Raw genomic sequence first — 26,592 nt, 5'->3', positions numbered from 1 at the left:
TTTCCCTCAGTACAAGGTCCTGTCCTGTTTGTTTTTCCTCAGTACAAGGTCCTGTCCTGTTTGTTTCCCTCAGTACAAGGTCCTGTCCTGTTTGTTTCCCTCAGTACATGGTCCTGTCCTGTTTGTTTCCCTCAGTACAAGGTCCTGTCATGTTTGCTTCCCTCAGTACAAGGTCCTGTCATGTTTGCTTCCCTCAGTACAAGGTCCTGTCATGTTTGCTTCCCTCAGTACAAGGTCCTGTCATGTTTGTTTCCCTCAGTACAAGGTCCTGTCCGTGTTGCCAGGATCCGGGATGGGCATTTCCATCGCCACGCCCTCCACCCAGAAAGTAAGCAAACCCTGACTGCAGGGACACGTCTGTGCACCTTGGCTCGTTTTCAGCAGAAGTCTCTTCTTTATTAATTATTAAACGGGGGGCCAGAAGGAGGTATTTATGGTAAATGTTCTATTCGTAATGGTGTGATGAACGATATCGGGTTTAATGACCTCACCATGATATTACTGCAGAAGAGCCTTTGGGTGACAGCCTGCTCACAGTATCTCTCTCTCTCTCTCTCTCTCTCTCTCTCTCTCTCTCTCTCTCTCTCTCTCTCTCTCTCTCTCTCTCTCTCCAGCCTCTGGTTTTCGGCGCCATGGTCCACAGAGACGAGGCCTTCGACGCCATCTACACGCAGTACTTAAAAATCATGCCCGCGGTGACCAACCCAGAGCCCTAACGTCCAACGGGGGGGCGGGGTGGTGGAGTTTCCTCAATCCCATGTACACACGTGTGCGCTCCCGCGTATATTTTCAGAGAATAAGAGAATACGCCTCATTCGCTGTAGCAGGGGAACTGACCGTTTCTGTTGACCGTTGACAGTAGCAGGGGGACTCACAGTTTCTGTTGAGGCGGGGGCATCAGAGAGGACACTATTAATATTAGGTCACGGTGGGGTGTTTTGGAAGAGGTAGGGGGGGGAGGCTGGATCTACTTACCTACCCGGCAGTGCCGTTCTTCCTTCCGTGGGGATGTGTGATACTCTGATGCGTCTGTTGAAAAGGACCGGTTAGGATTTCACTGTTTTTATTGTTTCGTTTTTTGTTTTTTTTGGAATTGCCGCGGTAAACCTCTGCCAGGCAGCCACGTCATGTGGTGGGGTACGCCAGGTGGGCCGGAGGCTGGAGAAAAGCCGTCGGACGCTGAACCAAAAAGAAGCCTTCCTTGATTTAAAGCCTTTCTGGAAGTTAGCGCCGTTCTCGCGAGTGCTGCGCCCGCTGCGTTTGAGAAAACCGGACGTTCTTTCACCAGTGGTGGAGTGTGGAGTAAAGCGTGAAGCTATTTTAGGGAGCGGTTCTTTTTCATAACGGTCAACGACCGGCCAAATGAGTCAAACCGAAATCAGCCGAACGTGTTGGTGGCAGTGAACAGCAGTTTCTATTAACACAACGTCAAAACTCATTTAACAGCGACATATTAACAACCCAGATATGAAATAACTGCTTCTGACACACACCTAAAATAACACTGATAGAATAGCATAGGAAAGTGTAGAAACCTGCACCTGCCACACTTAACACTGCACATAGGTTTCCCATACAAAAATGAAATGTACTGCCATATATTGTACATATGTGTACTTTTTGAAAAATATAACAATAAATATATTTCGCAGCAGTATATTTCTATTTGAAAATGTATTGCAGTGTCTGAAAAAAGCAGCATATGTACCCACAAACTATGAAGCGTCGCAATAATCTTGATAATATGTTTCATTTCAACACCCTCTCAGCATATTACTTTTCTGGAGCTGTTTGTACGCTGTAGCCATTCCTTCATCTGAGTATTGACACGAGTGAGTTTATAAGCTGTGGAATGTTCACCCAGAGTCACTCGCCATGTTTCGGGCTGCTCTTGTTCGTCAGGCATTTATCTTAAATTCCTGTTTGTTGACGAGGAGGAATAAGATTGCGTTCCTTAAAAATCGCCATGTTCATCGCAGTGCTAATCAAATAGCCGTTCTGGGCTCATTTCAGTGGAATCGCCATCATCACGATAAGCTCAACATGAAAGTTGCACAATTCCAAACCACAAACTCCCTTGCTCCGATTACGGTTGGTTTGGTCAGGTTATAGGCAACAAAACTGAAGAGATGTTCCCTGTATTTGCATTTATCTTGCACACACACACACACACACACACACACACACACAGAGTATCCATACACAATATAATTACAGTATAAGACTGGATATCCCTTGTTTAAAGCATTGATATGTCAAGTCATGCCCATATTGAACAAACTTAGAAACTATTTTGAGTTGATTGGGAGTGCCTATATCGGGGTTTACGTAGTTGCTCGAACACTAATTTTTGTGGATACATTCAGGGTGCCATATTGGGAGAGGACTGTTAAATTGATCTCATGACCTCATTATTCTGTCAGATCTTGTCATTCCGTACCTATGTGGTTGTCTCTCAGTGTCGAATTGTAATTGGCTGTTGTGCGGGTCACATGACAGTCACACGCTCATGTTTCACCCCGGAGGTTAGCTTCGTCAGCCTGTCTGTGTACATGAGCCAGGGCGGCAGATTGTCTGCCAGCTGTCTGTACTTCCAAGTCCAACGCACTGACCGTACTTCATACACACCTATAACAGGTGTGCTTTATCCAAAAAGAGGCCCGTGATCACCTCCCCTCATCATGTGACAGTGGTCTTTACCGTATCATGGAATGTCCTTGACCAACATATTGCAAATGTCCGTGCTAAATCCAACTGCTGATTAGCCAATGAGAAGGGACCTCATCACACTAAAGCCAAGCACCTGGTCTCAGCCATCATTTCTCTCAAAACCTACTTTTTGTTTTATTTTATTTTGAGTTTTTTCTTCAATAAAATGCTTTCCTCAAACATTTTGGTTTGGTGTAACCAAGCAAATGGGACTACCGGTCATTAATATGGATGTTTTTACACAAAGCATTTTTTTTTTGTCTTGTTGAGTTTTTTTTGTTTGTTTTAACCTCAGACTTTGAAATAGAGTCTGGGTTAATCAATGGTCTCTTGACCAGCCTACAGAAGCACAGAATGTATTGTATGAAAACATTTTTTGTTTTTGTCCACCTTTTACAAAACCAGTCCTGTTCTGGCTGAACTTGTGTTTGGAAGATGTCAACAGAAGGCCGTTTGGAACCGGTGTGTTTTTGTAAGCACCGACATCGATGACAAGTGGTCACATGACCCGCCTCTTTTCAACGAAGGACGACGGAATGACATCCGATGTCAGTGTCCGTATCCAGTTTTCAGGTCACTGGCCAAATTTTATTTTAGGTGGTCCCGGCCAAGGCAGTTTTATATTTTACCTGTCATATTATGAGCACAATCTTGAGCTTGAATTTCAATATCAGTTCTCTTCCTGAAAGTAATTATTATTTACTAATAATGGGGGGGGGGGGGGGGGGGGGGGGCTAGCAAAAGCACCAAAATTTTAGTTGGCCTTTCTCGGGGGACCTGTGATGAAAGGCATTAGCAGTTGTTCATAGTGAGGCTCGATTCCTATTGGACCCTCATTCAGGTTTGTGCCCCAGGTGAGGAGGAACTCCTGCGTCTGTTTTATGCTGCACTGCATTCCATCGCCAAACGGGAAGCCGTACTGCCCTCTGACCTCTTGTGTCCATGGAAACCATCTGATTTTCCCGTCCATAATCTGAATGGATTTCCAATTACAGTAAATAAATCTATATTTTGTCTGATTTATTACAGACAGTGGCAGATGGTTCCTATTGTTGGACTTGTAATCAGAAGATTGTGGTTTCAAATCCTTGTTTGGACACCTTTTTCCCCTTTAGAGGTATTTAAACTGAAGTGCTTCAGTAAATAAATTCAAGCCCCGTCATAGTCACGCTAAGATCGGCGCAGCTGTTGGGCCCTTGATCAATGCCCTTAACCCTGTATTGCTCAGGGGGATTGTCCCCTGCTTAATCTAATCAACGGAAACTCACTTTGGATAAAAGCGTCAGCTAAATAACAAATTATTATATAATATAAATATAAAAATGGATAGGGTGTAAGCTCCCACTGTAATGCCTTGGAAAAGGGGTGTCAGCTAATCACAAACACGCAAGACTGGTTTTTGACAAGACGAGTTTACTGTGGCCAATCGAAGGGAAGCACATTGAGGGTTTCTGTGTAATTGTGTGGTACTTGATGTTAACAAAATATTTGTTCTGATTGTCTGCTAATGTCTGCTAAGTGTTTTCATTGTATTCTTAATCAGTATGTAACTACATGAACATAAACTAAGGCCACTGGAAAGGTTTTGAATACGCATTTGTAATCTAGACCACTGGCATCTAAAAATGAACAATGAGACAGGAATTTATACATAAAATGTAACCAAAAAAAAAAAATCACTGTAAAGTTTTTGAAGACGATGATGTCTATTGACAAAAATGTGATGTACATTTTTTTTAATTTAAGTAAATTAATTTAAAATAAGTGGAGTCATTTATTTCGTTCCATTGCAAACTGTTGTTTTAAGTTTACTTTGTAATTAATGTATTTTTTGGGAAATCTTATGGGCCAGATTTCCCAGAATAAATTCTATTTTGAATTGACGTCTTGTTACAGTGACCATGCAAGACTCTAGAATTTTTAAATCTTTTAAAACGCAAAAGACCATTTAAGATGTGGGAATGCCGCTTTAATTTATTTGGATTAACCTTTAAAGAGTATTTATTTTAAAGATATTGCCTCAGTCAAAGCACATTGCGGAACTGCAGAGCTTCAAATAAGAATTAATGAATGAATATTCCAATGGACATATTTCATACTAGGCGGCACAGATGGTGCAGTGGGTAGCGCTGCCGCCTCACAGCAAGGAGGTCCTGGGTTTGAATCCCCGTCGGCCGGGGCCTCTCTGTGCAGAGTTTGCATGTTCTCCCTGTGTTTGCGTGGGTTTCTTCCGGGTACTCCGGTTTCCTCCCACAGTCCAAAGACATGCAGGTTAGGCTCGTTGGAGAGTCTAAATTTCCCCTAGGTATGAGTGAATGGTGTGTGTGCCCTGCGATGGACTGGCGACCTGTCCTGTATTCCTGCCTTTCACCCAATGGATGCTGGGATAGGCTCCAGCCCCCCCACAACCCTGTTTCATACTTCAGTGATGTATCCTCCCATCAGCAACAGACATTCTGATACGTGCATAACATATCAGGTAGGCTATGAAGGAATGCTTTACTCTGTGCAATAAATTCAGAAAATGGCATACATTTTAAGCAAGATTTTGTGTTTTCTATTTAATTCCCGCACGTTTCCCCTTTCTATGGTTAAATTAATTAAAATTAGGCTAAACAGCAATGACGTGTCAGATTAAACGTGTATGGGCACAGGATGCGATTTGTTTCTAGGGGAACGGTTTTGTCGACGGACCATCAAACATGGCGCTCTCCTTGATAGAACGTGAAGCTTTTGTTACTTTCAAACCTTTTTAGCGTTTGACACTTTTCTTACTTGCTGTTTAGAATTGTATGAGTCGTCATGGGTGTCATGAGACACGTTGTCTGTGCAATGTCTGGCGGTGTCGACAGCTCTGTGACCGCGCTTCTGCTCAAACGGCGAGGTAGGTAACATTGCCATTTATCCTGCAAGTGGAAGGTCTAGCTAGCGTACCAGTTTGGTAACGCCCTTCTCGCAGAGCGGACTAATTTAACAAATGTAGTAGCTGTTATTTGGCTTATTTTCTTACGTTTTTTCTTGCTAACAATGGAATATGCTTTTTGAGTGTGTAACGAAAAATATGAGGTGACGTCAGAAGCTGACGCAAAAGTTACAAAATATTTCCATATGGGGTTCTCAAATTGGTTAAAAAAGGAACTCGTGGCCGGTGTATAACTGAATTTAAGAGTGTATGCTGAAACCTGTAACAGATTTTTTAAAATAACTGATTCTGGATAACAACAAAAACCAGCGTGGGCTGGAGGGGGCGGTGCCGCCAGTGACCACGATGGAATGTAAGCCCTGCTTTCTACATTTCTCGACAGCAGAGGAGGGCCTTATCTTTTTCTGGTTTTCATGTCAACTTCTGGCCTAAATGACTTAATTAGCCGGTTGAGTCTGATATGTTAGCTACACTTCTTGTTAAGCGCATGAATGACTGTTTTGCTGTGGTCTATTTTACTCGTGTTATGTACAGTCAATCAGCTCATGAAGCCAGAGTAATTTGTGGAAACGAAAACCTCCCCCGTAGGTCCAGATTTCCCCACCCTTGCTCTACAGCAACAAGCAAGACAGAGAATATGTGTCAGAGAAGTACTTGCTGACAGAATAAGACAAGCGGAAGTCGAACCTCAAAGTGTGTTTTGAAGGTTATCACGTGACGGGCGTATTCATGCGGAACTGGGACTCGCTGGACGAGCAGGGCGTGTGCACCGGCGAGCGGGACTGTGAAGACGCGTACAGGGTGTGTCGGATGTTGGACATGCCCTTTCACCAGGTATCCTACGTCAAGGAATACTGGCACGAAGTCTTCAGGTAACAAATCATCTGTCCCAGCTCACAGGACAGCGTGTCCTAATTATTTGTTAAAAAGATAACCGCGACGTCAACGGTTCGAATCCGACCGTCTGACAATTTGTCGCATGTCTTTCCCTCTCTCTCGCCCCCATTCTTCCTGTCTCTATATACTGTCCAATAAAAAAGCTGAAAAAGGCCTAAAAAATATCTTAAAAAAAAAAAAGATATAACTGAATACCTCCGCCAGTACAGTACAATGTGCTGACTGTGACATTTGGTTACTCTTTACTTGAACCCCTTGCCATAAGGCTGACATAACACTGTTATACACACGACATAACAGCTGTCACAAGATGGTATAACAGGTTGTGTCAGGTTATGTGAAATGACGTAACACTATCATACTTTTATTGGTAAATCTTATCTGTACCGAATGTTACACGGGTACTGAATGTCAAGGCTCTATATCGGATGCTAACCTATGTACTTCCCTAACCAGCTAGGGAAGTGGGTATATTAACACTGTCATGATCTGTCCTTTTTGTAGTAATCTGTTGAAGGAATATCAGAAGGGGAGAACACCCAACCCTGACATCATGTGCAACAAGCATATCAAATTCAAACACTTCCTTCAGTACGCCATGGACACTCTGGGTAGGTGTCAGTGAGTGGCCTAGCATTAGCATCGGTTGCTTTTCAGCATTAAGTGCACGGGTGCATTATTCTACACCAGGCCAAATGAGCCAATTAGCTGAATACACTGGCCAAATTAGCTAATTGGCTGAATACACTTATCCTTGTTTATCTGTAACTTAGACTACAATACAACAGCGACACAGCAGCAGTATTGAGCTGGCATTCATGAAGTAATCAAGGAATATAGCTAAAATAGCAATTACTGAATGATTCGGCCAATTAAATAAGAGATTAAGGTCTCTCCTTGCCAATATCCCAGAATGCACTGAACTCAGCTGTGTATCATCTGGTGGAAATGTGAATTAAATCTCAAAGGTAATTGTCAAGTGTATTTTAATGGATAATGGTTCTTTGCCAGTGTAACCTTGTTCCCTGTACTGAACGTTAATTGCTTCAGTCAAACATCCAGTTCTAGAAATATATTTTATGCAAACCAGTGTTATTTGTGTAGGCCTAAGTCTCTCTGGATAAGTGGGTCGGCGAAATGTTTTGTGATTCGCGTCGATTTGAGACCAGAGATTAGAGCTGATTGGCCGAGGGGAAATGCAGTGAGACGGCACCAAACCTCATTTAACAGACGTTCAGTATTATTCCTTGTCCGCTGCATTGCAGACATGGGTCAATTACACAATTGTTTTGGATTAAAATACTTTTCTGTCCTCTAATCATCTTACCTGGTGCAATTGAGTCTGAACCTAGGACCAGAAGGCGGGGATTCAGTCAGTAAAACGAAGGAAAGTATTTGAATCCAAAACAATTACATATTTGAATCCAAAACAATTACGTATTTGAATCCAAAACAATTGCGTATTTGGCAAACGTTTGCTGCGTTTTTTTTGTCTCGGTCAGGGTCTGTTGTGATTGGCTCATGAAGATGACTGGTTTTTTTAATTGTTTTTGGTTTTTTGTTCATCGGCAGGTGCTGATGCCGTGGCGACTGGACACTACGCCAGGACATCCCAAGAGGACGAGGAGGTGTTTCAGCAGAGGCACGTTCCAATGCCTAAAACCCTGTTCCGGGATCGGTTCGAGATCAGAAACCGTAAGCAGAATCCCTCAAATCCTTTCTGTGTGACATATTCTTTATTCAGACTTCCTGTGAACCAGTGTATTTTTTTGTCATCGCATTCTGACCCGGCTGAAAAACAACATCTCAAGCTAGGTTTTTAAACGGCTGGTATCGTTGGCTGGTGCTTTGTTTGGGATGGAGTGAAAACCTACAGGACGGTAGACCTCCAGGAACAGGGTTGGACCGCCCTGCTCTAGGTGGACTGTTTCTTGGTTTTAAACCCTTCTTTGCTTCTGTTCCCAGCGGCCAGACTGTATCAAGCAGCTGACCGCTTTAAGGACCAGACGTTCTTCCTCAGCCAGATCCCCCAGAATGCACTGAGGCAGACTCTCTTCCCGCTGGCGGGACTGACCAAGGACTTTGTTAAGAAGATGGCCACCGAAGCCGGCTTCCAACACATCGTGAAGAAGAAGGAGGTACCAACACTAAATCTTAGCAGGAGCACTGATCTAGGGTCAGGCTTTCCCTGTGCAGATGCTCTGCAGACCTTCTATGAGATAAACGGCTGACCTGATCCCAGGTCAGCTGTCTTACTGAATATGGGCCCATTTTCACTTTATTAGATCACACTGTTCTTTCTCTATACTGTACAATGTCTATGGTTTTGTGTACAAAGCCCTTCATTTGATTTTGTCCTAATTAAGCGCTCATCTACATAATTTTTTGAGCTGTGCTGCATTATTTGTCTATGGTAGAGAAGTGGCACTGTTTTTTAAGACACTAGGCAGTAGTTCTATATATATATATATAACAGCAAACCCCAGTAAGTGTTTCAGGTATTTTTATAGCTGTTGACACTATAGTCCATTTTCACATACCGACAGATTGCTGTTTTGTGCTATTTAAAGATCCAGTTGCATCTACAAGTCAATAGTGAAAGCAAAGAAAAAAAGGTTGAGAGATCAAACTTGTCTCCTGTTTCCTGTTTGGCAGAGCATGGGGATCTGTTTCATTGGAGAGAGGAACTTCGAGGACTTCATTCTCGAGGTATGAATACCCACAGCCTCACTGTGAAAGTTTGAGGAATTAGGGGCACCAACTGTCCTTTCACACCACAGGAATTGAGTCACTGTAAATCTCTGCAGCAGAGTTTGTGTTCAGGTTCAGCTGATTTCATTGGCTATATTCACCAGCCACATTATTATTTTATTACCCAAGAGTTATTTCAGGAGGTTGTTCTTCTATAAAAGAACAGACAGTGTGTACATTAGGTTCTCAAGAAGCAGACATGTTGTGTAGACGTGGAACAGGGTTTTATGGTTTTATTATTATTATTATTGTTCTTGTTATTGACAACAAATTGATGTCACATCACAGTGATTGTTTGAGTCACCTTTTTAATCCCAATTATTATTCGTTACTATTTATGATTAGTGAATGTTTTATTTAAAATGTATTACAAAGCCATTAATGTGTTTTTATTTAATAGACAGATTTAGTGAAAGGCGCTGACTGTTTGCTTCTTTGATGACTCTTGTTAATCAGTATTTAGAGCCACAGCCTGGAAATATGGTTTCCGTTGAAGACGGGAGGATCATGGGCCAACACAAAGGTGAATATTATTTTATTGATATTTAAAAGGCGTCCAATGTGTTTGGAATAGCAGTGTAAAGAGCAGGATTTTCCCCATAAAAAGGCCCCTCGGGTGAGTATTACACCTAGTGAAGGTTTGGTTGGGCAATGCCAGGTTGCTTATGTAAGTAAGTAGGTGAGTTAAACTTGATTTTTAAAGTGCTTTTCTGAAAACAATGTTACAATGTAAGTGCTTCAAAGACCTGAAGAACCAAAGACATAAATAAGTACAAATACTGTGGAGAATCAATAATGCATACAAACCCAAATACACACTCGCAAAAGTATGTAGGCAAACACAACATTTAACAATGAAAACGATGAGAAGGCAGTAAAAGTGTGTGTTTTACCGGTGCGGTCACCCTGCGGTCTGTAGCGAGGGACAGTAAGGAGACCTTACTCAGAGGGTCTGACCGCGGTCACTGTGTCCCCAGGCTGGTTCACCTTCACGCTGGGGCAGAGGGCCCGGATCGGGGGCCAGAGGGACTCCTGGTTTGTGGTGGACAAGGACGTGACCAACGGGGAGGTGTTTGTGGTAAGGGACTTTCCGGAAAGATCCGCACTAAGACGAGGTTCAGAATGTTTCAAACACTGAGGGTTACAACGAAAGGGAAATATTCCTCCGTTTCGAACGTGACCGCATGCATTCTGCACAAAAGAACCTTTTCCGGGGTGCGACCGCGGTTGACTCCTCTGACCCGGTCTCCCAGGCGCCCACCACCAACCACCCTGCACTGTACCGCGACACCATGCGGACCGACCGCTTCCACTGGATCGCAGAGGACCCGCCGGCCGAGCTGGTGCGCCGCAGCATGATGGAGTGCCTGTTCCGCTTTCAGCACCAGATGCCCCTCTGTGAGTCCCCCGACAGCGTTACAGTGTTACGCAGCATTACAGTGTTACACAACATTACAGCATTACAGCCTGACACGCCATTACGCCATTACAGCATGATGGCATTGCAACAGTACAGTATTACACAACATTACAGCATTATAGCCTGACACACCATTACAGCATGACGGCATTACAACAGTACAGTATTACACAACATTACAGCCTGACACACCATTACGCCATTACAGCATGACGGCATTACAACAGTACAGTATTACACAACATTACAGCCTGACACACCATTACGCCATTACAGCATGACGGCATTACAACAGTACAGTATTACACAACATTACAGCATTATAGCCTGACACACCATTACGCCATTACAGCATGACGGCATTACAACAGTACAGTATTACACAACATTACAGCATTATAGCCTGACACACCATTACGCTGTTACAGCATGACGGCATTACATTATTACAACATTACAGTGTTACACAACATTACAGCATTATAGCCTGACACACCATTACGCCGTTACAGCATGACGGCATTACAACAGTACAGTATTACAGCATTGCACACCAATACAGTAGGACAGCATGACGGCATTACATTATTACCACATTACAGTATTACAACATTACACATTACGGTATTACAGTATGACGGCATTACACACCGTTACAGTATTACAGCATTACAGCATTATAGCCTGACACACCATTACGACATAACAGCATGATGGCATTGCAACATTACAGCATTACACACCATTACAGTATTACAGCATGACGGCATTACATGATTACAACATTACAGTATTAATACATTACAGTACTACAGCATTACACAACATTAGTTTTACAACATTACAACATTCCATGCTTTGTGAAATATCCTCCGTGGAGCAATGTGGGGTTAAGGGCCTTGCTCAAGGACCCAACAGCAGCACTGATCTTATTGTGACCAAACAGGGGCTTGAACCGCCAACCTTCTGGGTCCCAGTCAAGCACTTAGACATGCAATGCTGTGCTAACATGCAATGCTAACACTGCCTATGCCTGTCTGTATGGGTGCGTTTGGCTCGTCCCTGTGGTTGTGCAGGTGTGGTATAACTCCAGTCTTTTGTGTTACAGCTCCCTGTACTGTGACTCTGAATGCTGACGGGTCTGTTTGGCTCACCTTGGCTCAGCCAATCAGAGCCTTGACGCCGGGGCAGGTAGGTTTCACAGCAGGTATGGTCATAAGAATGCATCTCCTCTTGGGTCATGTAATCCTCATGTTATTTAATGAGCTCATAGATAACTCAACAGAGCTGCTGAATTGCTTGCCACGCTAAATTTGGTGGCTTCTGGTTCATTGTGGTTAAGGTACATGATGGTGCAGTGCAGCCGCAGCATATGCCTCTCCCCACTGACACTGAGGTTAGGGGGGGAGGCTTCAGGTTCTTGCGTGGGTCCAGCAGGAAGGTGTTCTGTAGCGTGGAGGAACCCCGCGTCCCGTCTGTTGGCCTCCAGGTGCAGTTCACGGCTCCAAGCATGTCGTAAAAGCCCTTTAACTCTTTCACCAGCTTTTCTGTATGATGAGGGATGCGCATGAACACCTCTTCGACATCAGTCCCGCTGCCACAACTCTTGGGCTAAGTCCGCACCGCGTACATCACTCTGTTCTCCATATCCAGATCCCGGAGTGGCGCGCAGAGGGAGCGCGCCACTCCGGCTTGACTACAGCTGTCCTGCGTTGCTCTCTCTTCAACAGCTCGTAGATATCTTCTGAAGCAAAATTCTAAGATCCCATCCTAAGGTCTAAAAGCTTATTCCTTATATATCTTTTTTGCATACAAAAGTGTACCTTTTTGATAAGAAATGTCCCCAATATTTCAAGCGGGAAGACATTTATCTCTTATGTAACTTGTTTTTTAATGACCATATTCATTATTTCTGTTTTTCCAATTGTCATTTTCTCATACCTCAAAAGAAATTTCCCCAATATTTTATGTCATGTGCCCCTCTGGTTTGGGAATTTCCACCATCTTAATATACGAGTGGAAAAACACTAGCTCTTATGTAATTTTTTAATGAACCTATTCATCACTGGTATTTGTCTCCCTGTCATAATCTCTCCTTGGACTCTCTCCAAACTTTGACTTCATATAAGCCAGAAGTTAGTGCCCTCCACCATCTCAACACACTCTTCAGGTGCCCCTCTCCGCGGCGCCTTAAGGGATCTACAAAGGACATCCAGCCAATAGCTGAGTGTAAATCATCCACCAACTCTTCTATAGTCAGTCCTTTGAATCTATCCGAAAAATTATTTGTGCTATAATCAGGAAGGCCCTTAAAGCCTCTTAATCTTCTTTCGGTATTGACATCCCTTCCGTTTTCCTTATTTATTTATTTATTTGTTTTAGCCAGGCATTGTGCCCCTCCCCTGTAGGGTTGGGGTATTCTCAGTCAGAACTTTAACCTTGCTCCTTAAAACCCTAAATCTAAGTCCCCCGACTTCAGACTCCTCTACTGACAAGTATGGCTGCTCATTCTCTGAACCACATATTTTTCTTCTTACGGGCGTTCTTACTACCACCTCGATGGCGTGTGCGAGGGGTTAACAATCCCCCGTCAATCTCTCATCAGGGGGGCCTAGGGCCGGGTCCTCGACACTGGGACCCGCAATGTCGGTGGTTCGATCCCTGATGTAGCCACAATAAGATCTGTACAGCTGTTGGGCCCTTGAGCAAGGCCTTTAACCCTACATTGCTCCAGGGGAGGATTGTCTCCTGCTTAGTCTAATCAACTGTATGTTGCTCTGGATAAGAGTGTCTGCCAAATGCCATTAATGTAATGTAATGTAATTTCAGCGCACAATGGCGAAAACGGTACACAGCACTGACCTTGGTGCTGAAAAACGGATGTTTAATTAAAGGTCGCCTAGTGACCTCTAAAAGTTGTTGACACACTTCATAACATGACCGCATGCATTCTGCACGAAAGTAGCATTGCATTGTTCCTGAATGTTATGCAACAATTTACAGTTAAAATGTCGTTAAGGACGATTATTGATTCTCCGTGTTGCAGTTCGCAGTGTTGTACAAGGGCGACGAGTGCCTCGGCAGTGGGAAGATCATCCGTCTGGGGCCCACAGAATACACCCTACAGCAGGGCCGAGACCGGCTGAGAGGGACCCCCTCCGAGTCCAACTGCACCCCGGAACCTACGACCTGAAGGACTGACGACCGCCGCCATTTTGCCTCGAACGCGTAGGCGACTGACCGCACCCTCAAGCCGGGTCAGCTGACAGACGGACAGCCGTAACCTGGCTTTGGACAGTCTCTCCTCAGTAATGTCTGTCGGTGTCTTTGGTTAAACAAACGCAATCACGGGTTTTACTTTTATGTGATGTGAATTACGCCTGTCATTTATTTTGACAGTTACGATGTTGCTTCACGGAAGCTTGAGGTGATTTTTTGGCAGGATTTATGACATTTTGAAACTTATTTAAAACGTGTTTCTTACAAATTCAAGTTGTAATATATCCGTTATTGACTGTCAGTGTCCTGTTGGTATCCAAGATACCAATTATGAAAGTCAAATTGGAAGGAAGTTATTTACAGTTGTAACTGTAACATTAACTGTACCGAAAACTGTTTTTATACAGTACCCAATGAATGGTTTGACAAAGAGTGACTCTCTCGTACCTTCAAGTAGTTTTGAATTGTTCAATTATTTAAGTATATAAATCCAGGAAAACTATGCAGACAATCTACCTTTGATCCTAACTGGAACATAAATGAGTGTCAGTTTTCTTCAATTTGGATCTGAATTTTTTCAGGATTTCTAACGTGCTGTGGAAAGTCTAATTTGCAGTTCCGATTCATTAAATCCTATCTGATCAGAATTAAAACTGGCTTTGTTTTTATTTGTTTGTTTATTTCGCATTTTTTAAACTGTAACCCTCAAGGTGGTATTATTCATCATTTGATTCAGCAGAAGTCTCTTCTTTATTAATTATTAAACGGGCCGCCAGAAGGAGGCATTTAAGGTAAATGTTCTATTCGTAATGGTGTGATGAACGATATCGTTTTTAATGACCTCACCATGATATTACTGCAGAAGAGCCATGGGGTGACAGCCTGCTTGCAGTCTGTCTCCGAAAATGCCATACATTTTAAGCAAGATTTTGTGTTTTCTATTTAATTTCCGCACGTTTCCCTAACGTATATGGGCACAGGATGCGTTTTGTTTCTAGGGGAACGGTTTTGTCGACGGACCATCAAACATGGCGCTCTCCTTGATAGAACGTGAAGCTTTTGTTACTTTCAAACCTTTTTAGCGTTTGACACTTTTCTTACTTGCTGTTTAGAATTGTATGAGTCGTCATGGGTGTCATGAGACACGTTGTCTGTGCAATGTCTGGCGGTGTCGACAGCTCTGTGACCGCGCTTCTGCTCAAACGGCAAGGTAGGTAACATTGTAATTTATCCTGCAAGTGGAGGGTGTAGCTAGCGTACCAGTTTGGAAACGCCCTTCTTGCAAAGCGGACTCATTTAACAAATGTAGTAGCTGTTATTTGACATTTAGATACGTTTTTGCTGGCTAGCAATGGAATACGCTTTTTGAGTGTGTTACGAAAAATATTAGGTGACGTCAGAAGATGACGCAAAAGTTACAAAACACTTCCATATGGGGTTCTCAAATTGGTTAAAAAAGGAACTCGTGGCCTGTGTATAACTGATTTTAAGACTGTATGCTGATACCTGTAAAAGATTTTTTGAAATAACTGATTCTGGATAACAACGGATAACGACAAAAACCAACGTGGGCTGGAGGGGGCGGTGCCGCCAGTGACCACGATGGAATGTAAGCCCTGCTTTCTACATTTCTCGACAGCAGAGGAGGGCCTTATCTGTTTCTGGTTTTCATGCCAACTTCTGGCCTAAATGACTTAATTAGCCAGTTGAGTCTGGTATTTTAGCTACACTTCTTGCTAAGTGCATGAATGACTGTTTTGCTGTGGTCTAATTTACTCCTGTTATGTATAGTCAATCAGCTCATGAAGCCAGAGTAATTTGTGGAAACAAAAACTTGGGTATGCGCCGCCCCTGTAGGACCAGATCTCCCCACCCTTGCTCTACAGCAATCAAGCAAGACAGAGAATATGTGTCAGAGAAGTACTTGCTGACAGAATAAGACAAGCGGAAGTCGAACCTCAAAGTGTGTTTTGAAGGTTATCACGTGACGGGCGTATTCATGCGGAACTGGGACTCGCTGGACGAGCAGGGCGTGTGCACCGGCGAGCGGGACTGTGAAGACGCGTACAGGGTGTGTCGGATGTTGGACATGCCCTTTCACCAGGTGTCCTACGTCAAGGAATACTGGCACGAAGTCTTCAGGTAACAAATCATCTGTTCCAGGTCACTGGACAGCGTGTCCTAATTATTTGTTGAGAAGATATAACTTAATACCGCCGCCAGTACAGTACAATGTGCTGACTGTGACATTAGGTGACACTTTACATGAACCCCTTGCCATCAGGCTGACAGAACACTGTTATACACACGACATAACAGCTGTCACAAGATGGTATAACAGGTTGCGTCAGGTTATGTGAAATGATGTAAAACTATCATACTTTTATTGGTAAATTCTATGACTGTAACATTGTCATTTGACATCAACTGACATAATCTGTGATGCCTTCTTGTGACAGGTGCTATGTTGTGTATGACAGTGTTATGTCAGCCTTATGGCAAGTAAATTGTTACTTGACATTCTATGAAGTGTTCTGGGGCCTTTTTCATAAAGCATAATTTCTGAGGATAACTGAACCCAGAACACTCACAACTCTGGAACATGGACTGAAGTAAAAAGAGCTGTTCCCGGTTTTAGTCAGCACAGTTATCCAGCTAACTCCATTATCCTGCTTTGTGAAACAGGCCCCTGCTCAACTATTCTGGATAATGTTTTATTGTAAGAATGACTTTGTGTTGAATGTTGCTTCTCAAATGAAATCCAGGCGTGCGTTTAGACCAGTGGTCCTCGCTCCTGTGCCTGGAGAACCGTAGGTTGTGCTCGTTTTCATTTTCACGTTAATATCAACAACCAATCAGACCCAAGAAACCAGGAGAGTGCAATCAATTACGTACTGAGTGACAGTGAAAGCCAGCACACCCTGCAGCTCTCCAGGACCAGGAGTGAGGGCCACTGATTTAGACTGTGCATTTTAGATCATGCTACACCACACATACAGTACTGTGCAGAAGTCTTAGGCACCCTAGACTTTATTATATATATGTTTATTTTTTTATATTCATTTTCCAAAAGATTTTATTTTACAGAGACATTTTTGTATTTTATTTTTTTTAAAGTAAGATATTACTGTTTTTACATAACTTGGTCAAGGCTGTCTGTGATCAGAAGCAAGGAGCCAACCAAAGTCTGCAGAAGAACTGTGGCAAGTTCTCCAACATGCTTGGAACAACCTTCCTGCTGATTGTCTTAGCCAACGCTGTCCTGCAGTTCTATATCTCAGAGAAGTGATGCAGTTTTAATGCTGAAGGGTGGTCACAAAAAAAATATTGATTTGATTAAGCTTTGAACTATTCTGACAAATTACTCAAATGTAATGTAAAATGTAGAGTATGTTGGGTGCCTTTCATTGAATTATTTTTGAAAGAATCTTATCTGTACCAAATCTTATTCGGGTACTGTATGTCAAGGCTCTATATTGGATGCTAACCTATGTACTTACCTAACCAGCTAGGGAAGTGGATATATTAACACTGTCATGATCTGTCCTTTTTGTAGTAATATGTTGAAGGAACATCAGAAGGGGAGAACACCCAACCCTGACATCATGTGCAACAAGCATATCAAATTCAAACACTTCTTTGAGTACGCCATGAACACTCTGGGTAGGTGTCAGTGAGTGGCCTAGCATTAGCATCGGTTGCTTTTCAGCATTAAGTGCACTGGTGCATTATTCTAGACCAGGCCAAATGAGCCAATTAGCTGAATACACTGGCCAAATTAGCTAATTGGCTGAATACACTTATATCCTTATTTATCTGTAAGTTAGACCACAATACAACAGCGACACAGCCACAGTATTGAGCTGGCATTCATGAAGTAATCAGGAAATGTAGCTAAAATAGCAATTACTGAATGGTTTGGCCAATTCAATAAGAGATTAAGGTCTCTCCTTGCCCATATTCCAGAATGCACAGAACTATCCAATTCAGCTGTGTATCATCTGGTGGAAATGTAAAATAAATCTCTAAGGTAATTGTCGCTAAAGTGTATTTTAATGGATAATGGTTCTTTGCCGGTGTAACCTTGCTCCCTTTACTGAACGTTAATTGCTTCAGTCAAACATGCAGTTGTAGAAATTGATTTTATGCAAAACGGTGTTATTTGTATAGACCTAAGTCTCTCTGGTTAAGTGGGTCGGCGAAATGTTTTGTGATTAAAGGCGACCGAGTCGATTTGAGACCAGAGATTAGAGCTGATTGGCCGAGGGGAAATGCAGGGAGACGGCACCAAACTTTATTTAACAGACGTTAAGTAATATTCCTTGTCCGGTGCATTGCAGACATGGGTCAATTCCGTAATTGTTTTGGATTAAAATACTTTTCTGTCCTCTAATCATCTTACCTGGTGCAATTGAGTCTGAAACTAGGACCAGAATGCGGGGGATTCAGTCAGTAAAATGTAGGAAAGTATTTGAATCCAAAACAATTACATATTTGAATCCAAAATAATTACATATTTGAATCCAAAACAATTGCGTATTTGGCAAACGTTTGCTGTGTTTTTTTTTGTCTCGGTCTGGGTCTGTTGTGATTGGCTAATGAAGATGGCTGGTTTTTTTTTTATTGTTTTTTTTTATCGGCAGGCGCTGATGCCGTGGCGACTGGGCACTACGCCAGGACATCCCAAGAGGACGAGGAGGTGTTTCAGCAGAGGCACGTTCCGACGCCTAAAACCCTGTTCCGGGATCGGTTCGAGATCAGAAACCGTAAGCAGAATCCCTCAAATCCTTTCTGTGTGACATATTCTTTATTCAGACTTCCTGTGAACCAGTGTATTTTTTTGTCATCGCATTCTGACCCGGCTGAAAAACAACATCTCAAGCTAGGTTTTTAAACGGCTGGTATCGCTGGTTGGTGCTTTGTTTGGGATGGAGTGATAACCTACAAGATGATGGATCTCCAGGAACAGGGTTGGGTAGCCCTGCTCTAGCTGTTGAATGAGGTGTACATTGTTAGGTTTGGACCGCCCTGCTCAAGGTGGACTGTTGCTTGGTTTTAAACTAGGGGTATGAACGGTTAGACGGTTAACCGAAATTGATTTGTAACCGGTTACAAAAAAATGATAACCGATATTGTAAGCTCAGTTTAAAATAAATGCACGTTCATCACCAGGCGTATTATTGCGGTTCTAAACTAGCAATCGACTAGCTTCAGTAGTTCGAGCAAGCAATCTAGCCATTTCAAGGGGTTTGAAATGCAAACACCATAGGGAATTTAATTCTACAATATTACAGTTATCAAATAATTTCAGAAGCTGTTGGTTAACTTATGGCTTATTGTAACGTTATGTCTTTTCTTAAGGTTCACAGAAGATCCGTGTTTATTCGTTGTCACGCGAAACTACCTGCAAACTGAAGGTAGCTTTCCTATGCTGTATCCACATAAAAACAAATCAATACATCATTGCTCAAATGTCGCACAAAATATTACAATACGCTGTTTGCATTCAATCCACAAGCTGCAGTCGTACAAGCAAGCAATCTGTGGCCATTTCAGAGGGTTAAGAATGCAAACACCGCATGGAATTGAATGCTACAGTCCTATAGATGTCAAATAATTTATCTGTTGTTGTTTTTTAAATCTGTGGCTGTCAGTTCACTTTTGGTTTATTCTATTGGCGTTTCTTCATCCCTGCTTATTCGTTGACACGCGAATTCGTTGACACGACCGGCAAACCGAACTTCGCTTTCCACTTTGCGGTATCTACATAACAATAAATAAAGCAATACATTATTATTAGGTTATTTACCGTCCGATATTGAAATCTAAAATTCCCTGCTTTCAGCGAAAAATGGACACGTTAATCTGACCACCACGATTGTCCCACGCCATATAAAATGCATTGGCGTACAAAATTACATAAGAATATATCAAATTGTACAGAGACCTGCACTGGCATGAAAGTAAAGTCATTAGACCAGTAGCCTTTGGTAAAATAGACCCGGTGTTATATTATATCAGGCAAATATTGCGTGACCACGGAGTCGAAGAAAGTTATTCACAGCAGCATATTCACAGATTTCATGCCAAGTTTTTCAGGCAGAAACCATACAGAAGAGTGATGAAAACATGAAGAATTATAAATTTAACCGATGCATTAAAAAAAAGAAAGAAAAATCACACACGATCGTCCAGCATTGCCTGGACGTAAACTACAGGGATTTAACTACAGATTTCTGCAACTGTGAGCTTCCACTGCACAATGTAAATGTAAATACTTAATTTGGCTATTAGGCTGACTTACTATTATCTGACTTGCAATGTTGGCATTTTACTATTGAGATGGCCCAAAATAAAGTTTTAAAATACAATTAAATTTCTCAGTAATCCAGTAAAAAGAAAAAGAAAAACATACGACCTCTAGCGGTTTAAACGGTTCACCGGTTAACCGTTAAAAGATTGGATGGTAACCGGTTACTAAAACTGATGATTTGTCACATCCCTATTTTAAACCCTTCTTTGCTTCTGTTCCCAGCGGCCAGACTGTATCAAGCAGCTGACCACTTTAAGGACCAGACGTTCTTCCTCAGCCAGATCCCCCAGAATGCACTGAGGCAGACTCTCTTCCCGCTGGCGGGACTGACCAAGGACTTTGTTAAGAAGATGGCCGCCGAAGCCGGCTTCCAACACATTGTGAACAAGAAGGAGGTACCAACACTAAATCTTAGCAGGAGCACTGATCTAGGGACAGGCTTTCCCTGTGCAGATACTTACCACCTCCTATGAGATAAACGGCTAAACTGATCCCAGGTCAGCTGTCTTACTGAATATGGGCCCATTTTTACTTTATTAGATCACACTGTTCTTTCTCTATACTGTACAATGTCTATGGTTTTGTGTACAAAGCCCTTTATTTGATTTACTCTCCTAATTAAGCGCTCATCTGCATAGTTTTTAGAGCTGCATTATTTATCTATGGGAGAGAAGTGGCACTGTTTTTTAAGACACTTGGCGGTAGTTCTATATATAACATCAAACCCCAGGAAGTGTTTCCGGTATGTTTGTGGCTGTTGACACTGTAGTCCACTTTCACATACCAACAGATTGCTGTTTTGTGCTATTTAAAGATCTAGTTGCATCTACAAGTCAACAGTGAAAGCAAAGAAAAAAAGGTTGAGAGATCAAACTTGTCTCCTGTTTCCTGTTTGGCAGAGCATGGGGATCTGTTTCATTGGACAGAGGAAATTTGAGGACTTCATTCTCGAGGTATGAATACCCACGGCCTCATTGTGAAAGTTTGAGGAATTAGGGGCGCCATCTTGGTCTGATCAACTGTTCTTTCACACCACAGGAATTGAGTCACTGTAAATCTCTGCAGCAGAGTTTGTGTTCAGGTTCAACTGATTTCATTGGCTATATTCACCAGCCACATTATAATTTTATTTCCCAAGAGTTATTTCAGGAGGATGTTCTTCTATTAAAGAACAGACAGTGAGTACATTTAGGTTCTTAAGAAGCAGACACGTTGTGTAGACGTGGTTTTATGGTTTTTTATTATTATTATGATTATTATTGTTATTGACAATAAATTGAGCAAGTAGACCTGAATTTCACCTTTTTAATCCCATAATCCCAAAAGCCATTAATGTGTATTTATTTAATATACCGATTTAGTGAAAGGCGCTGACTGTTTGCTTCTTTGATGACTCTTGTTAATCAGTATTTAGAGCCACAGCCTGGAAATATGGTTTCCGTTGAAGACGGGAGGATCATGGGCCAACACAAAGGTGAATATTATTTTATTGATATTTAAAAGGCGTCCAATGTGTTTGGAATAGCCGTGTAAAGAGCAGGATTTTCCCCATAAAAAGGCCCCTCGGGTGAGTATTACACCTAGTGAAGGTTTGGTTGGGCAATGCCAGGTTTCTTATGTAAGTCAGTAGGTAAGTTAAACTTTATTTATAAAGCACTTTTCTAAAAACAATGTTACAATGTAAGTGCTTCAACGACACAAAGAACCAAAAACCTAAATAAGTACAAATACTTTGGAGAATCAATAATGCATACAAACCCAAATACACACTCGCAAAAGTATGTAGGCAAACACAACATTTAACAATGAAAACGATGAGAAGGCAGTAAAAGTGTGTGTTTTACCGGTGCGGTCACCCTGCGGTCTGGAGCGAGGGACGGTAAGGAGACCTTACTCAGAGGGTCTGACCGCGGTCACTGTGTCCCCAGGCTGCTTCACCTTCACGCTGGGGCAGAGGGCCCGGATCGAGCACCACAGGGACGCCTGGTTTGTGGTGGACAAGGACGTGACCACCGGAGAGGTGTTTGTGGTAAGGGACTTTCCAGAAAGATCCGCACTAAGACGAGGTTCAGAATGTTTCAAACACTAAGGGTTACAACGAAAGGGAAATATTCCTCCGTTTCGAACGTGACCGCATGCATTCTGCACAAAAGACCTTCTCCGGGGTGCGACTGCAGTTGACTCCTCTGACCCGGTCTCCCAGGCGCCCACCACCAACCACCCTGCACTGTACCGCGACACGCTGCGGACCGACCGCTTCCACTGGATCGCCGAGGAGCCGCCGGCCGAACTGGTGCGCAGCAGCATGATGGAGTGCCTGTTCCGCCACCGGCACCAGAGGCCCCTCTGTGAGTCGCCTGAGCCGCCCACGTATTACAGCTTGACTGCATTACAGTATTACGGCATTACACACTATTACTGTATTACTACATTACAGTATTACACACTATTACAGTATTACTACATTACAGTATTACAGCATTACACACCATTACAGTATTACAGCATTATGCACTATTACAGTATTACTACATTACAGTATTACACACTATTACAGTATTTCTACATTACAGTATTACACACTATTACAGTATTTCTACATTACAGTATTACAGCATTACACACTAGTACAGTATTAAACAACATTACAGTATTACAGCATTACACACTATTACAGTATTAAACAACATTACAGTATTATAGCATTACACACTATTACAGTATTACTACATTACAGTATTAAACAACATTACAATAGTACACAACATTACAGTATCACAGCATTTCACACTATTACAGTATTACTACATTACAGTATTACACAACATTAAAGTATTACAGCATTACACACTACAGTATTACTACATTACAGTATTACAGCATTACACACTATTACAGTATTACTACATTACAGTATTACACACTATTACAGTATTTCTACATTACAGTATTACAGCATTACACACTATTACAGTATTAAACAACATTACAATAGTACAGCATTACACATATTACAGTATTACTACATTACAGTATTACAGCATTACACACTATTACAGTATTAAACAACATTACAGTATTACAGCATTACACACTATTACAGTATTAAACAACATTACAGTATTATAGCATTACACGCTATTACAGTATTACTACATTACAATAGTACAGCATTACACATATTACAGTATTACTACATTACAGTATTACAGCATTACACACTATTACAGTATTAAACAACATTACAGTATTACAGCATTACACACTATTACAGTATTAAACAACATTACAGTATTATAGCATTACACGCTATTACAGTATTACTACATTACAATAGTACAGCATTACACATATTACAGTATTACTACATTACAGTATTACAGCATTACACACTATTACAGTATTACTACATTACAGTATTACACAACATTAAAGTATTACAGCATTACACACTATTACAGTATTACTACATTACAGTATTACACAACATTACAGTATTACAGCATTTCACACTATTACAGTATTACTACATTACAGTATTACACAACATTAAAGTATTACAGCATTACACACTATTACAGTATTACTACATTACAGTATTACATAACATTACAGTATTATAGCATTACTACATTACAGTATTACATAACGTTACAGTATTACAGTATTACTACAATACAGTGTTACATAACATTACAGTATTACTACATTACAGTATTACAGCATTACACACTGTTACAGTATTACTACATTACAGTATTACAGCATTACACACTATTACAGTATTACTACATTACAGTATTACACAACATTACAGCATTACATACCATTACAGTATTACAGTATTACAGCATTACTACATTACTACATTACAACATTACAGTATTACAGTATTACAGCATTACTACATTACTACATTACTACATTACAACATTACAGTATTACAGCTTGACGGCATCACATTATTACAACATTACAGTATTAATACATAACAGCATTACACAACATTAGTCTTAGAACATTACACAACATTACAGCATTACAATATTACAGCATTACAGTTGTACAGCATTACACAACATTACAGCATTATGACATTGCAACATTACAGCATTACATTACAGATATTTAGCTGATGCTTTCATAGTCTAATCAACTTACAAGCTGAGTTGGTGCTTTGTGAAATATCCTCCCTGGAGCAATATGGGGTTAAGGGCCTTGCTCAAGGACCCAACAGCAGCACTGATCTTATTGTGACCAAACTGGGGCTTGAACCACCAACCTTCTGGGTCCCAGTCAAGCACCTAGACCAGGGGTCGGCAACCCTGGTCCTGGAGAGCTGCAGGGTGTGCTGGCTTTCGTTGTTACTTGGCATTAATTGATCAATGAAAGCCGTTGATTACACAGGTAACTCACCTCACCTGGTTTCTTGGGCCTGAATTGGTTGCTTATTTTAAGGTGGAGACGAAAGCCAGCACACCCTGCAGCTCTCCAGGACCAGGGTTGCCGACCCCTGACCTAGACATGCAATGCTATGCTAACATGCAGTGCTAACACTGCCTATGCCTGTCTGTATGGATCTGTATGGGTGCGTTTGGCTCGTCCCTGTGGTTGTGCAGGTGTGGTATAACTCCAGTCCTTTGTGTTACAGCTCCCTGTACTGTGACTCTGAATGCTGACGGGTCCATTTGGCTCACCTCGGCTCAACCAATCAGAGGCTTGACGCCAGGACAGGTAGGTTTCACAGCAGGTATGGTCGTAAGAATGCATCTCCTCTTGGGTCACGTAATCCTCATGTTTTTTGAATGAACTCATGGACAACTCAACAGAGCTGCTGAATTGCTTGCCACGCTGAATTTGGCTTCTGGTTCATTGTGGTTAAGGTACATGACTGAGACCCGCAATGTCGGTGGTTCGATCCCCGGTGTAGCCACAATTAGATCTTCACAGCTGTTGGGCCCTTGAGCAAGGCCCTTAACCCTTCATTGCTCCAGGGGAGGATTGTCTCCTGCTTAGTCTAATCAACTGTATGTCGCTCTGGATAAGAGCATCTGCGAAATGCCATTAATGTAATGTAATGTCATTTCAGCGCGCAATGGCGAAAACGGTACACGGCACTGACCTTGGTGCTGAAAAACGGATGCTGAATTAAAGGTCGCCTAGTGACCTCTAAAAAAATTCGGAGACGTTGACACACTTCATAACATGACCGCATGCATTCTGCACGAAAGTAGCATTGCATTGATCCTGAATGTTATGCAACAATCTACAGTTAAAATGTCGTTAAGGACGATTATTGATTCTCCGTGTTGCAGTTCGCAGTGCTGTATAAGGGCGACGAGTGCCTCGGCAGTGGGAAGATCATCCGTCTGGGGCCCACAGAATACACCCTACAGCAGGGCCGAGACCGGCTGAGAGGGACCTCCTCCGAGTCCAACTGCACCCCGGAGCAAATGACCTGAAGGACTGACGACCGCCGCCATTTTGTCTCGAACGCGTAGGCGACTGACCGCACCCTCAAGCCGGGTCAGCTGAAAGACTGACAGCCTGGACAGACTGACAGCCTGGCTTTGGATAGTCTCTCCTCAGTTATGTCTGTCGGTGTATTTGGGTAAACAAACGCAATCACGGGTTTTACTTTTATATGATGTGAATTGCGCCTGTCATTTATTTTGACAGTTACGACGTTCCTTCACGGAAGCATGAGGTGATTTCTTGCAGCATTTATGACATTTTGAAACTTATTTAAAACGTATTTCTTACAAATTCAAGTTGTAATATATCCGTTATTGACTGTCAGTGTCCTGTTGGTGTCCAAGATACCAATTATGAAAGTCAAATTGGAAGGAAGTTATTTACAGTTGTAGCTATAACATTAACTGTACAGAAAACTCCTGGTTTTTATACAATGCACAATGAATGGTTTGACCAAGAGTGACTCTCCCTCCTTCTAGTAATTTTGAATTTGTTCAATTATTTTTAAGTCCAGGGAAACTATGCAGACAATCTATCTTTGATATCAACTGAAACCGTGCCGTGGAACGTGCTGTGGAAAGTCTAATTTGCACAGTTCTGATTCATTAAACCCTGTCTGATCATAATTAAAACTGGCTTTGTTTTTATTTGTTTGTTTATTCAGCATTTTTTAAACTGTAACCCTCAAGTTGGTATTATTCATCATTTGATTTCAATATCTGTCTATTTTCAGAACCTGTAGATGTGTAATAAATTCAGCCATGCCGCGGTTGTAAAATATGGAATTCGTTTTCTTAATTTTTCTTTTTTTTTAGGTGCATGTATCAATATTACTAATAGTTGCAAAGCTTTCAAAAGAGCTTTTTCCTAATCGTCAAGAAATGC

The 26,592-nt window shown here is 42.0% G+C and overlaps 3 protein-coding genes across 3 annotated transcripts in view; all 3 read left to right on the top strand.

Annotated features, from left to right (window-relative positions):
• LOC133119007 (GRAM domain-containing protein 4-like) overlaps nucleotides 1–1,655 on the top strand; it is a 31,274-nt gene extending 29,619 nt beyond the window's left edge. The window contains 2 exon segments of the mRNA XM_061229359.1: nucleotides 260–328; nucleotides 615–1,655. Of these exon segments, the coding sequence (XP_061085343.1) occupies nucleotides 260–328; nucleotides 615–716 (171 nt within the window). The 3' untranslated portion in view covers nucleotides 717–1,655.
• Nucleotides 1,656–5,389: 3,734 nt separating this feature from the next.
• On the top strand, nucleotides 5,390–14,572 carry LOC133118869 (mitochondrial tRNA-specific 2-thiouridylase 1-like). The gene is made up of 11 exons (XM_061229124.1): nucleotides 5,390–5,593; nucleotides 6,339–6,504; nucleotides 7,034–7,140; nucleotides 8,102–8,224; nucleotides 8,495–8,667; nucleotides 9,185–9,238; nucleotides 9,737–9,803; nucleotides 10,258–10,358; nucleotides 10,534–10,678; nucleotides 11,809–11,891; nucleotides 13,747–14,572. The coding sequence occupies exons 1-11, from the start codon at nucleotides 5,512–5,514 to the stop codon at nucleotides 13,891–13,893; spliced, it is 1,248 nt and encodes a 415-aa protein (XP_061085108.1). The 5' UTR covers nucleotides 5,390–5,511; the 3' UTR covers nucleotides 13,894–14,572.
• Nucleotides 14,573–14,930: 358 nt separating this feature from the next.
• Nucleotides 14,931–26,492, top strand: LOC133118870 (mitochondrial tRNA-specific 2-thiouridylase 1-like). The gene is made up of 11 exons (XM_061229126.1): nucleotides 14,931–15,129; nucleotides 15,896–16,061; nucleotides 17,476–17,582; nucleotides 18,563–18,685; nucleotides 20,455–20,627; nucleotides 21,132–21,185; nucleotides 21,640–21,706; nucleotides 22,161–22,261; nucleotides 22,436–22,580; nucleotides 24,884–24,966; nucleotides 25,548–26,492. The coding sequence occupies exons 1-11, from the start codon at nucleotides 15,048–15,050 to the stop codon at nucleotides 25,692–25,694; spliced, it is 1,248 nt and encodes a 415-aa protein (XP_061085110.1). The 5' UTR covers nucleotides 14,931–15,047; the 3' UTR covers nucleotides 25,695–26,492.
• The last annotated feature ends 100 nt before the right edge of the window (nucleotides 26,493–26,592 follow it).

The sequence above is a fragment of the Conger conger genome, chromosome 19, assembly GCF_963514075.1.
Source record: "Conger conger chromosome 19, fConCon1.1, whole genome shotgun sequence".
Classification (NCBI taxonomy): Eukaryota; Metazoa; Chordata; class Actinopteri; order Anguilliformes; family Congridae; genus Conger; species Conger conger.
Note: the sequence above shows the minus strand (reverse complement) of the source record. Positions and strands in the feature narration are given on the sequence as shown.

Bases quoted from the DNA above. Each gene is read 5' to 3' on its own strand.
- LOC133118869 (XM_061229124.1), top strand. From the start codon at position 5,512: ATGGGTGTCATGAGACACGTTGTCTGTGCAATGTCTGGCGGTGTCGAC. The intron at 8,225-8,494 runs GTAAGCAGAATC...TTCTGTTCCCAG, and splicing joins TCGGTTCGAGATCAGAAACC to CGGCCAGACTGTATCAAGCA. The intron at 9,804-10,257 runs GTGAATATTATT...CTGTGTCCCCAG, and splicing joins GATCATGGGCCAACACAAAG to GCTGGTTCACCTTCACGCTG.
- LOC133118870 (XM_061229126.1), top strand. From the start codon at position 15,048: ATGGGTGTCATGAGACACGTTGTCTGTGCAATGTCTGGCGGTGTCGAC. The intron at 18,686-20,454 runs GTAAGCAGAATC...TTCTGTTCCCAG, and splicing joins TCGGTTCGAGATCAGAAACC to CGGCCAGACTGTATCAAGCA. The intron at 22,581-24,883 runs GTGAGTCGCCTG...TTTGTGTTACAG, and splicing joins CCGGCACCAGAGGCCCCTCT to CTCCCTGTACTGTGACTCTG.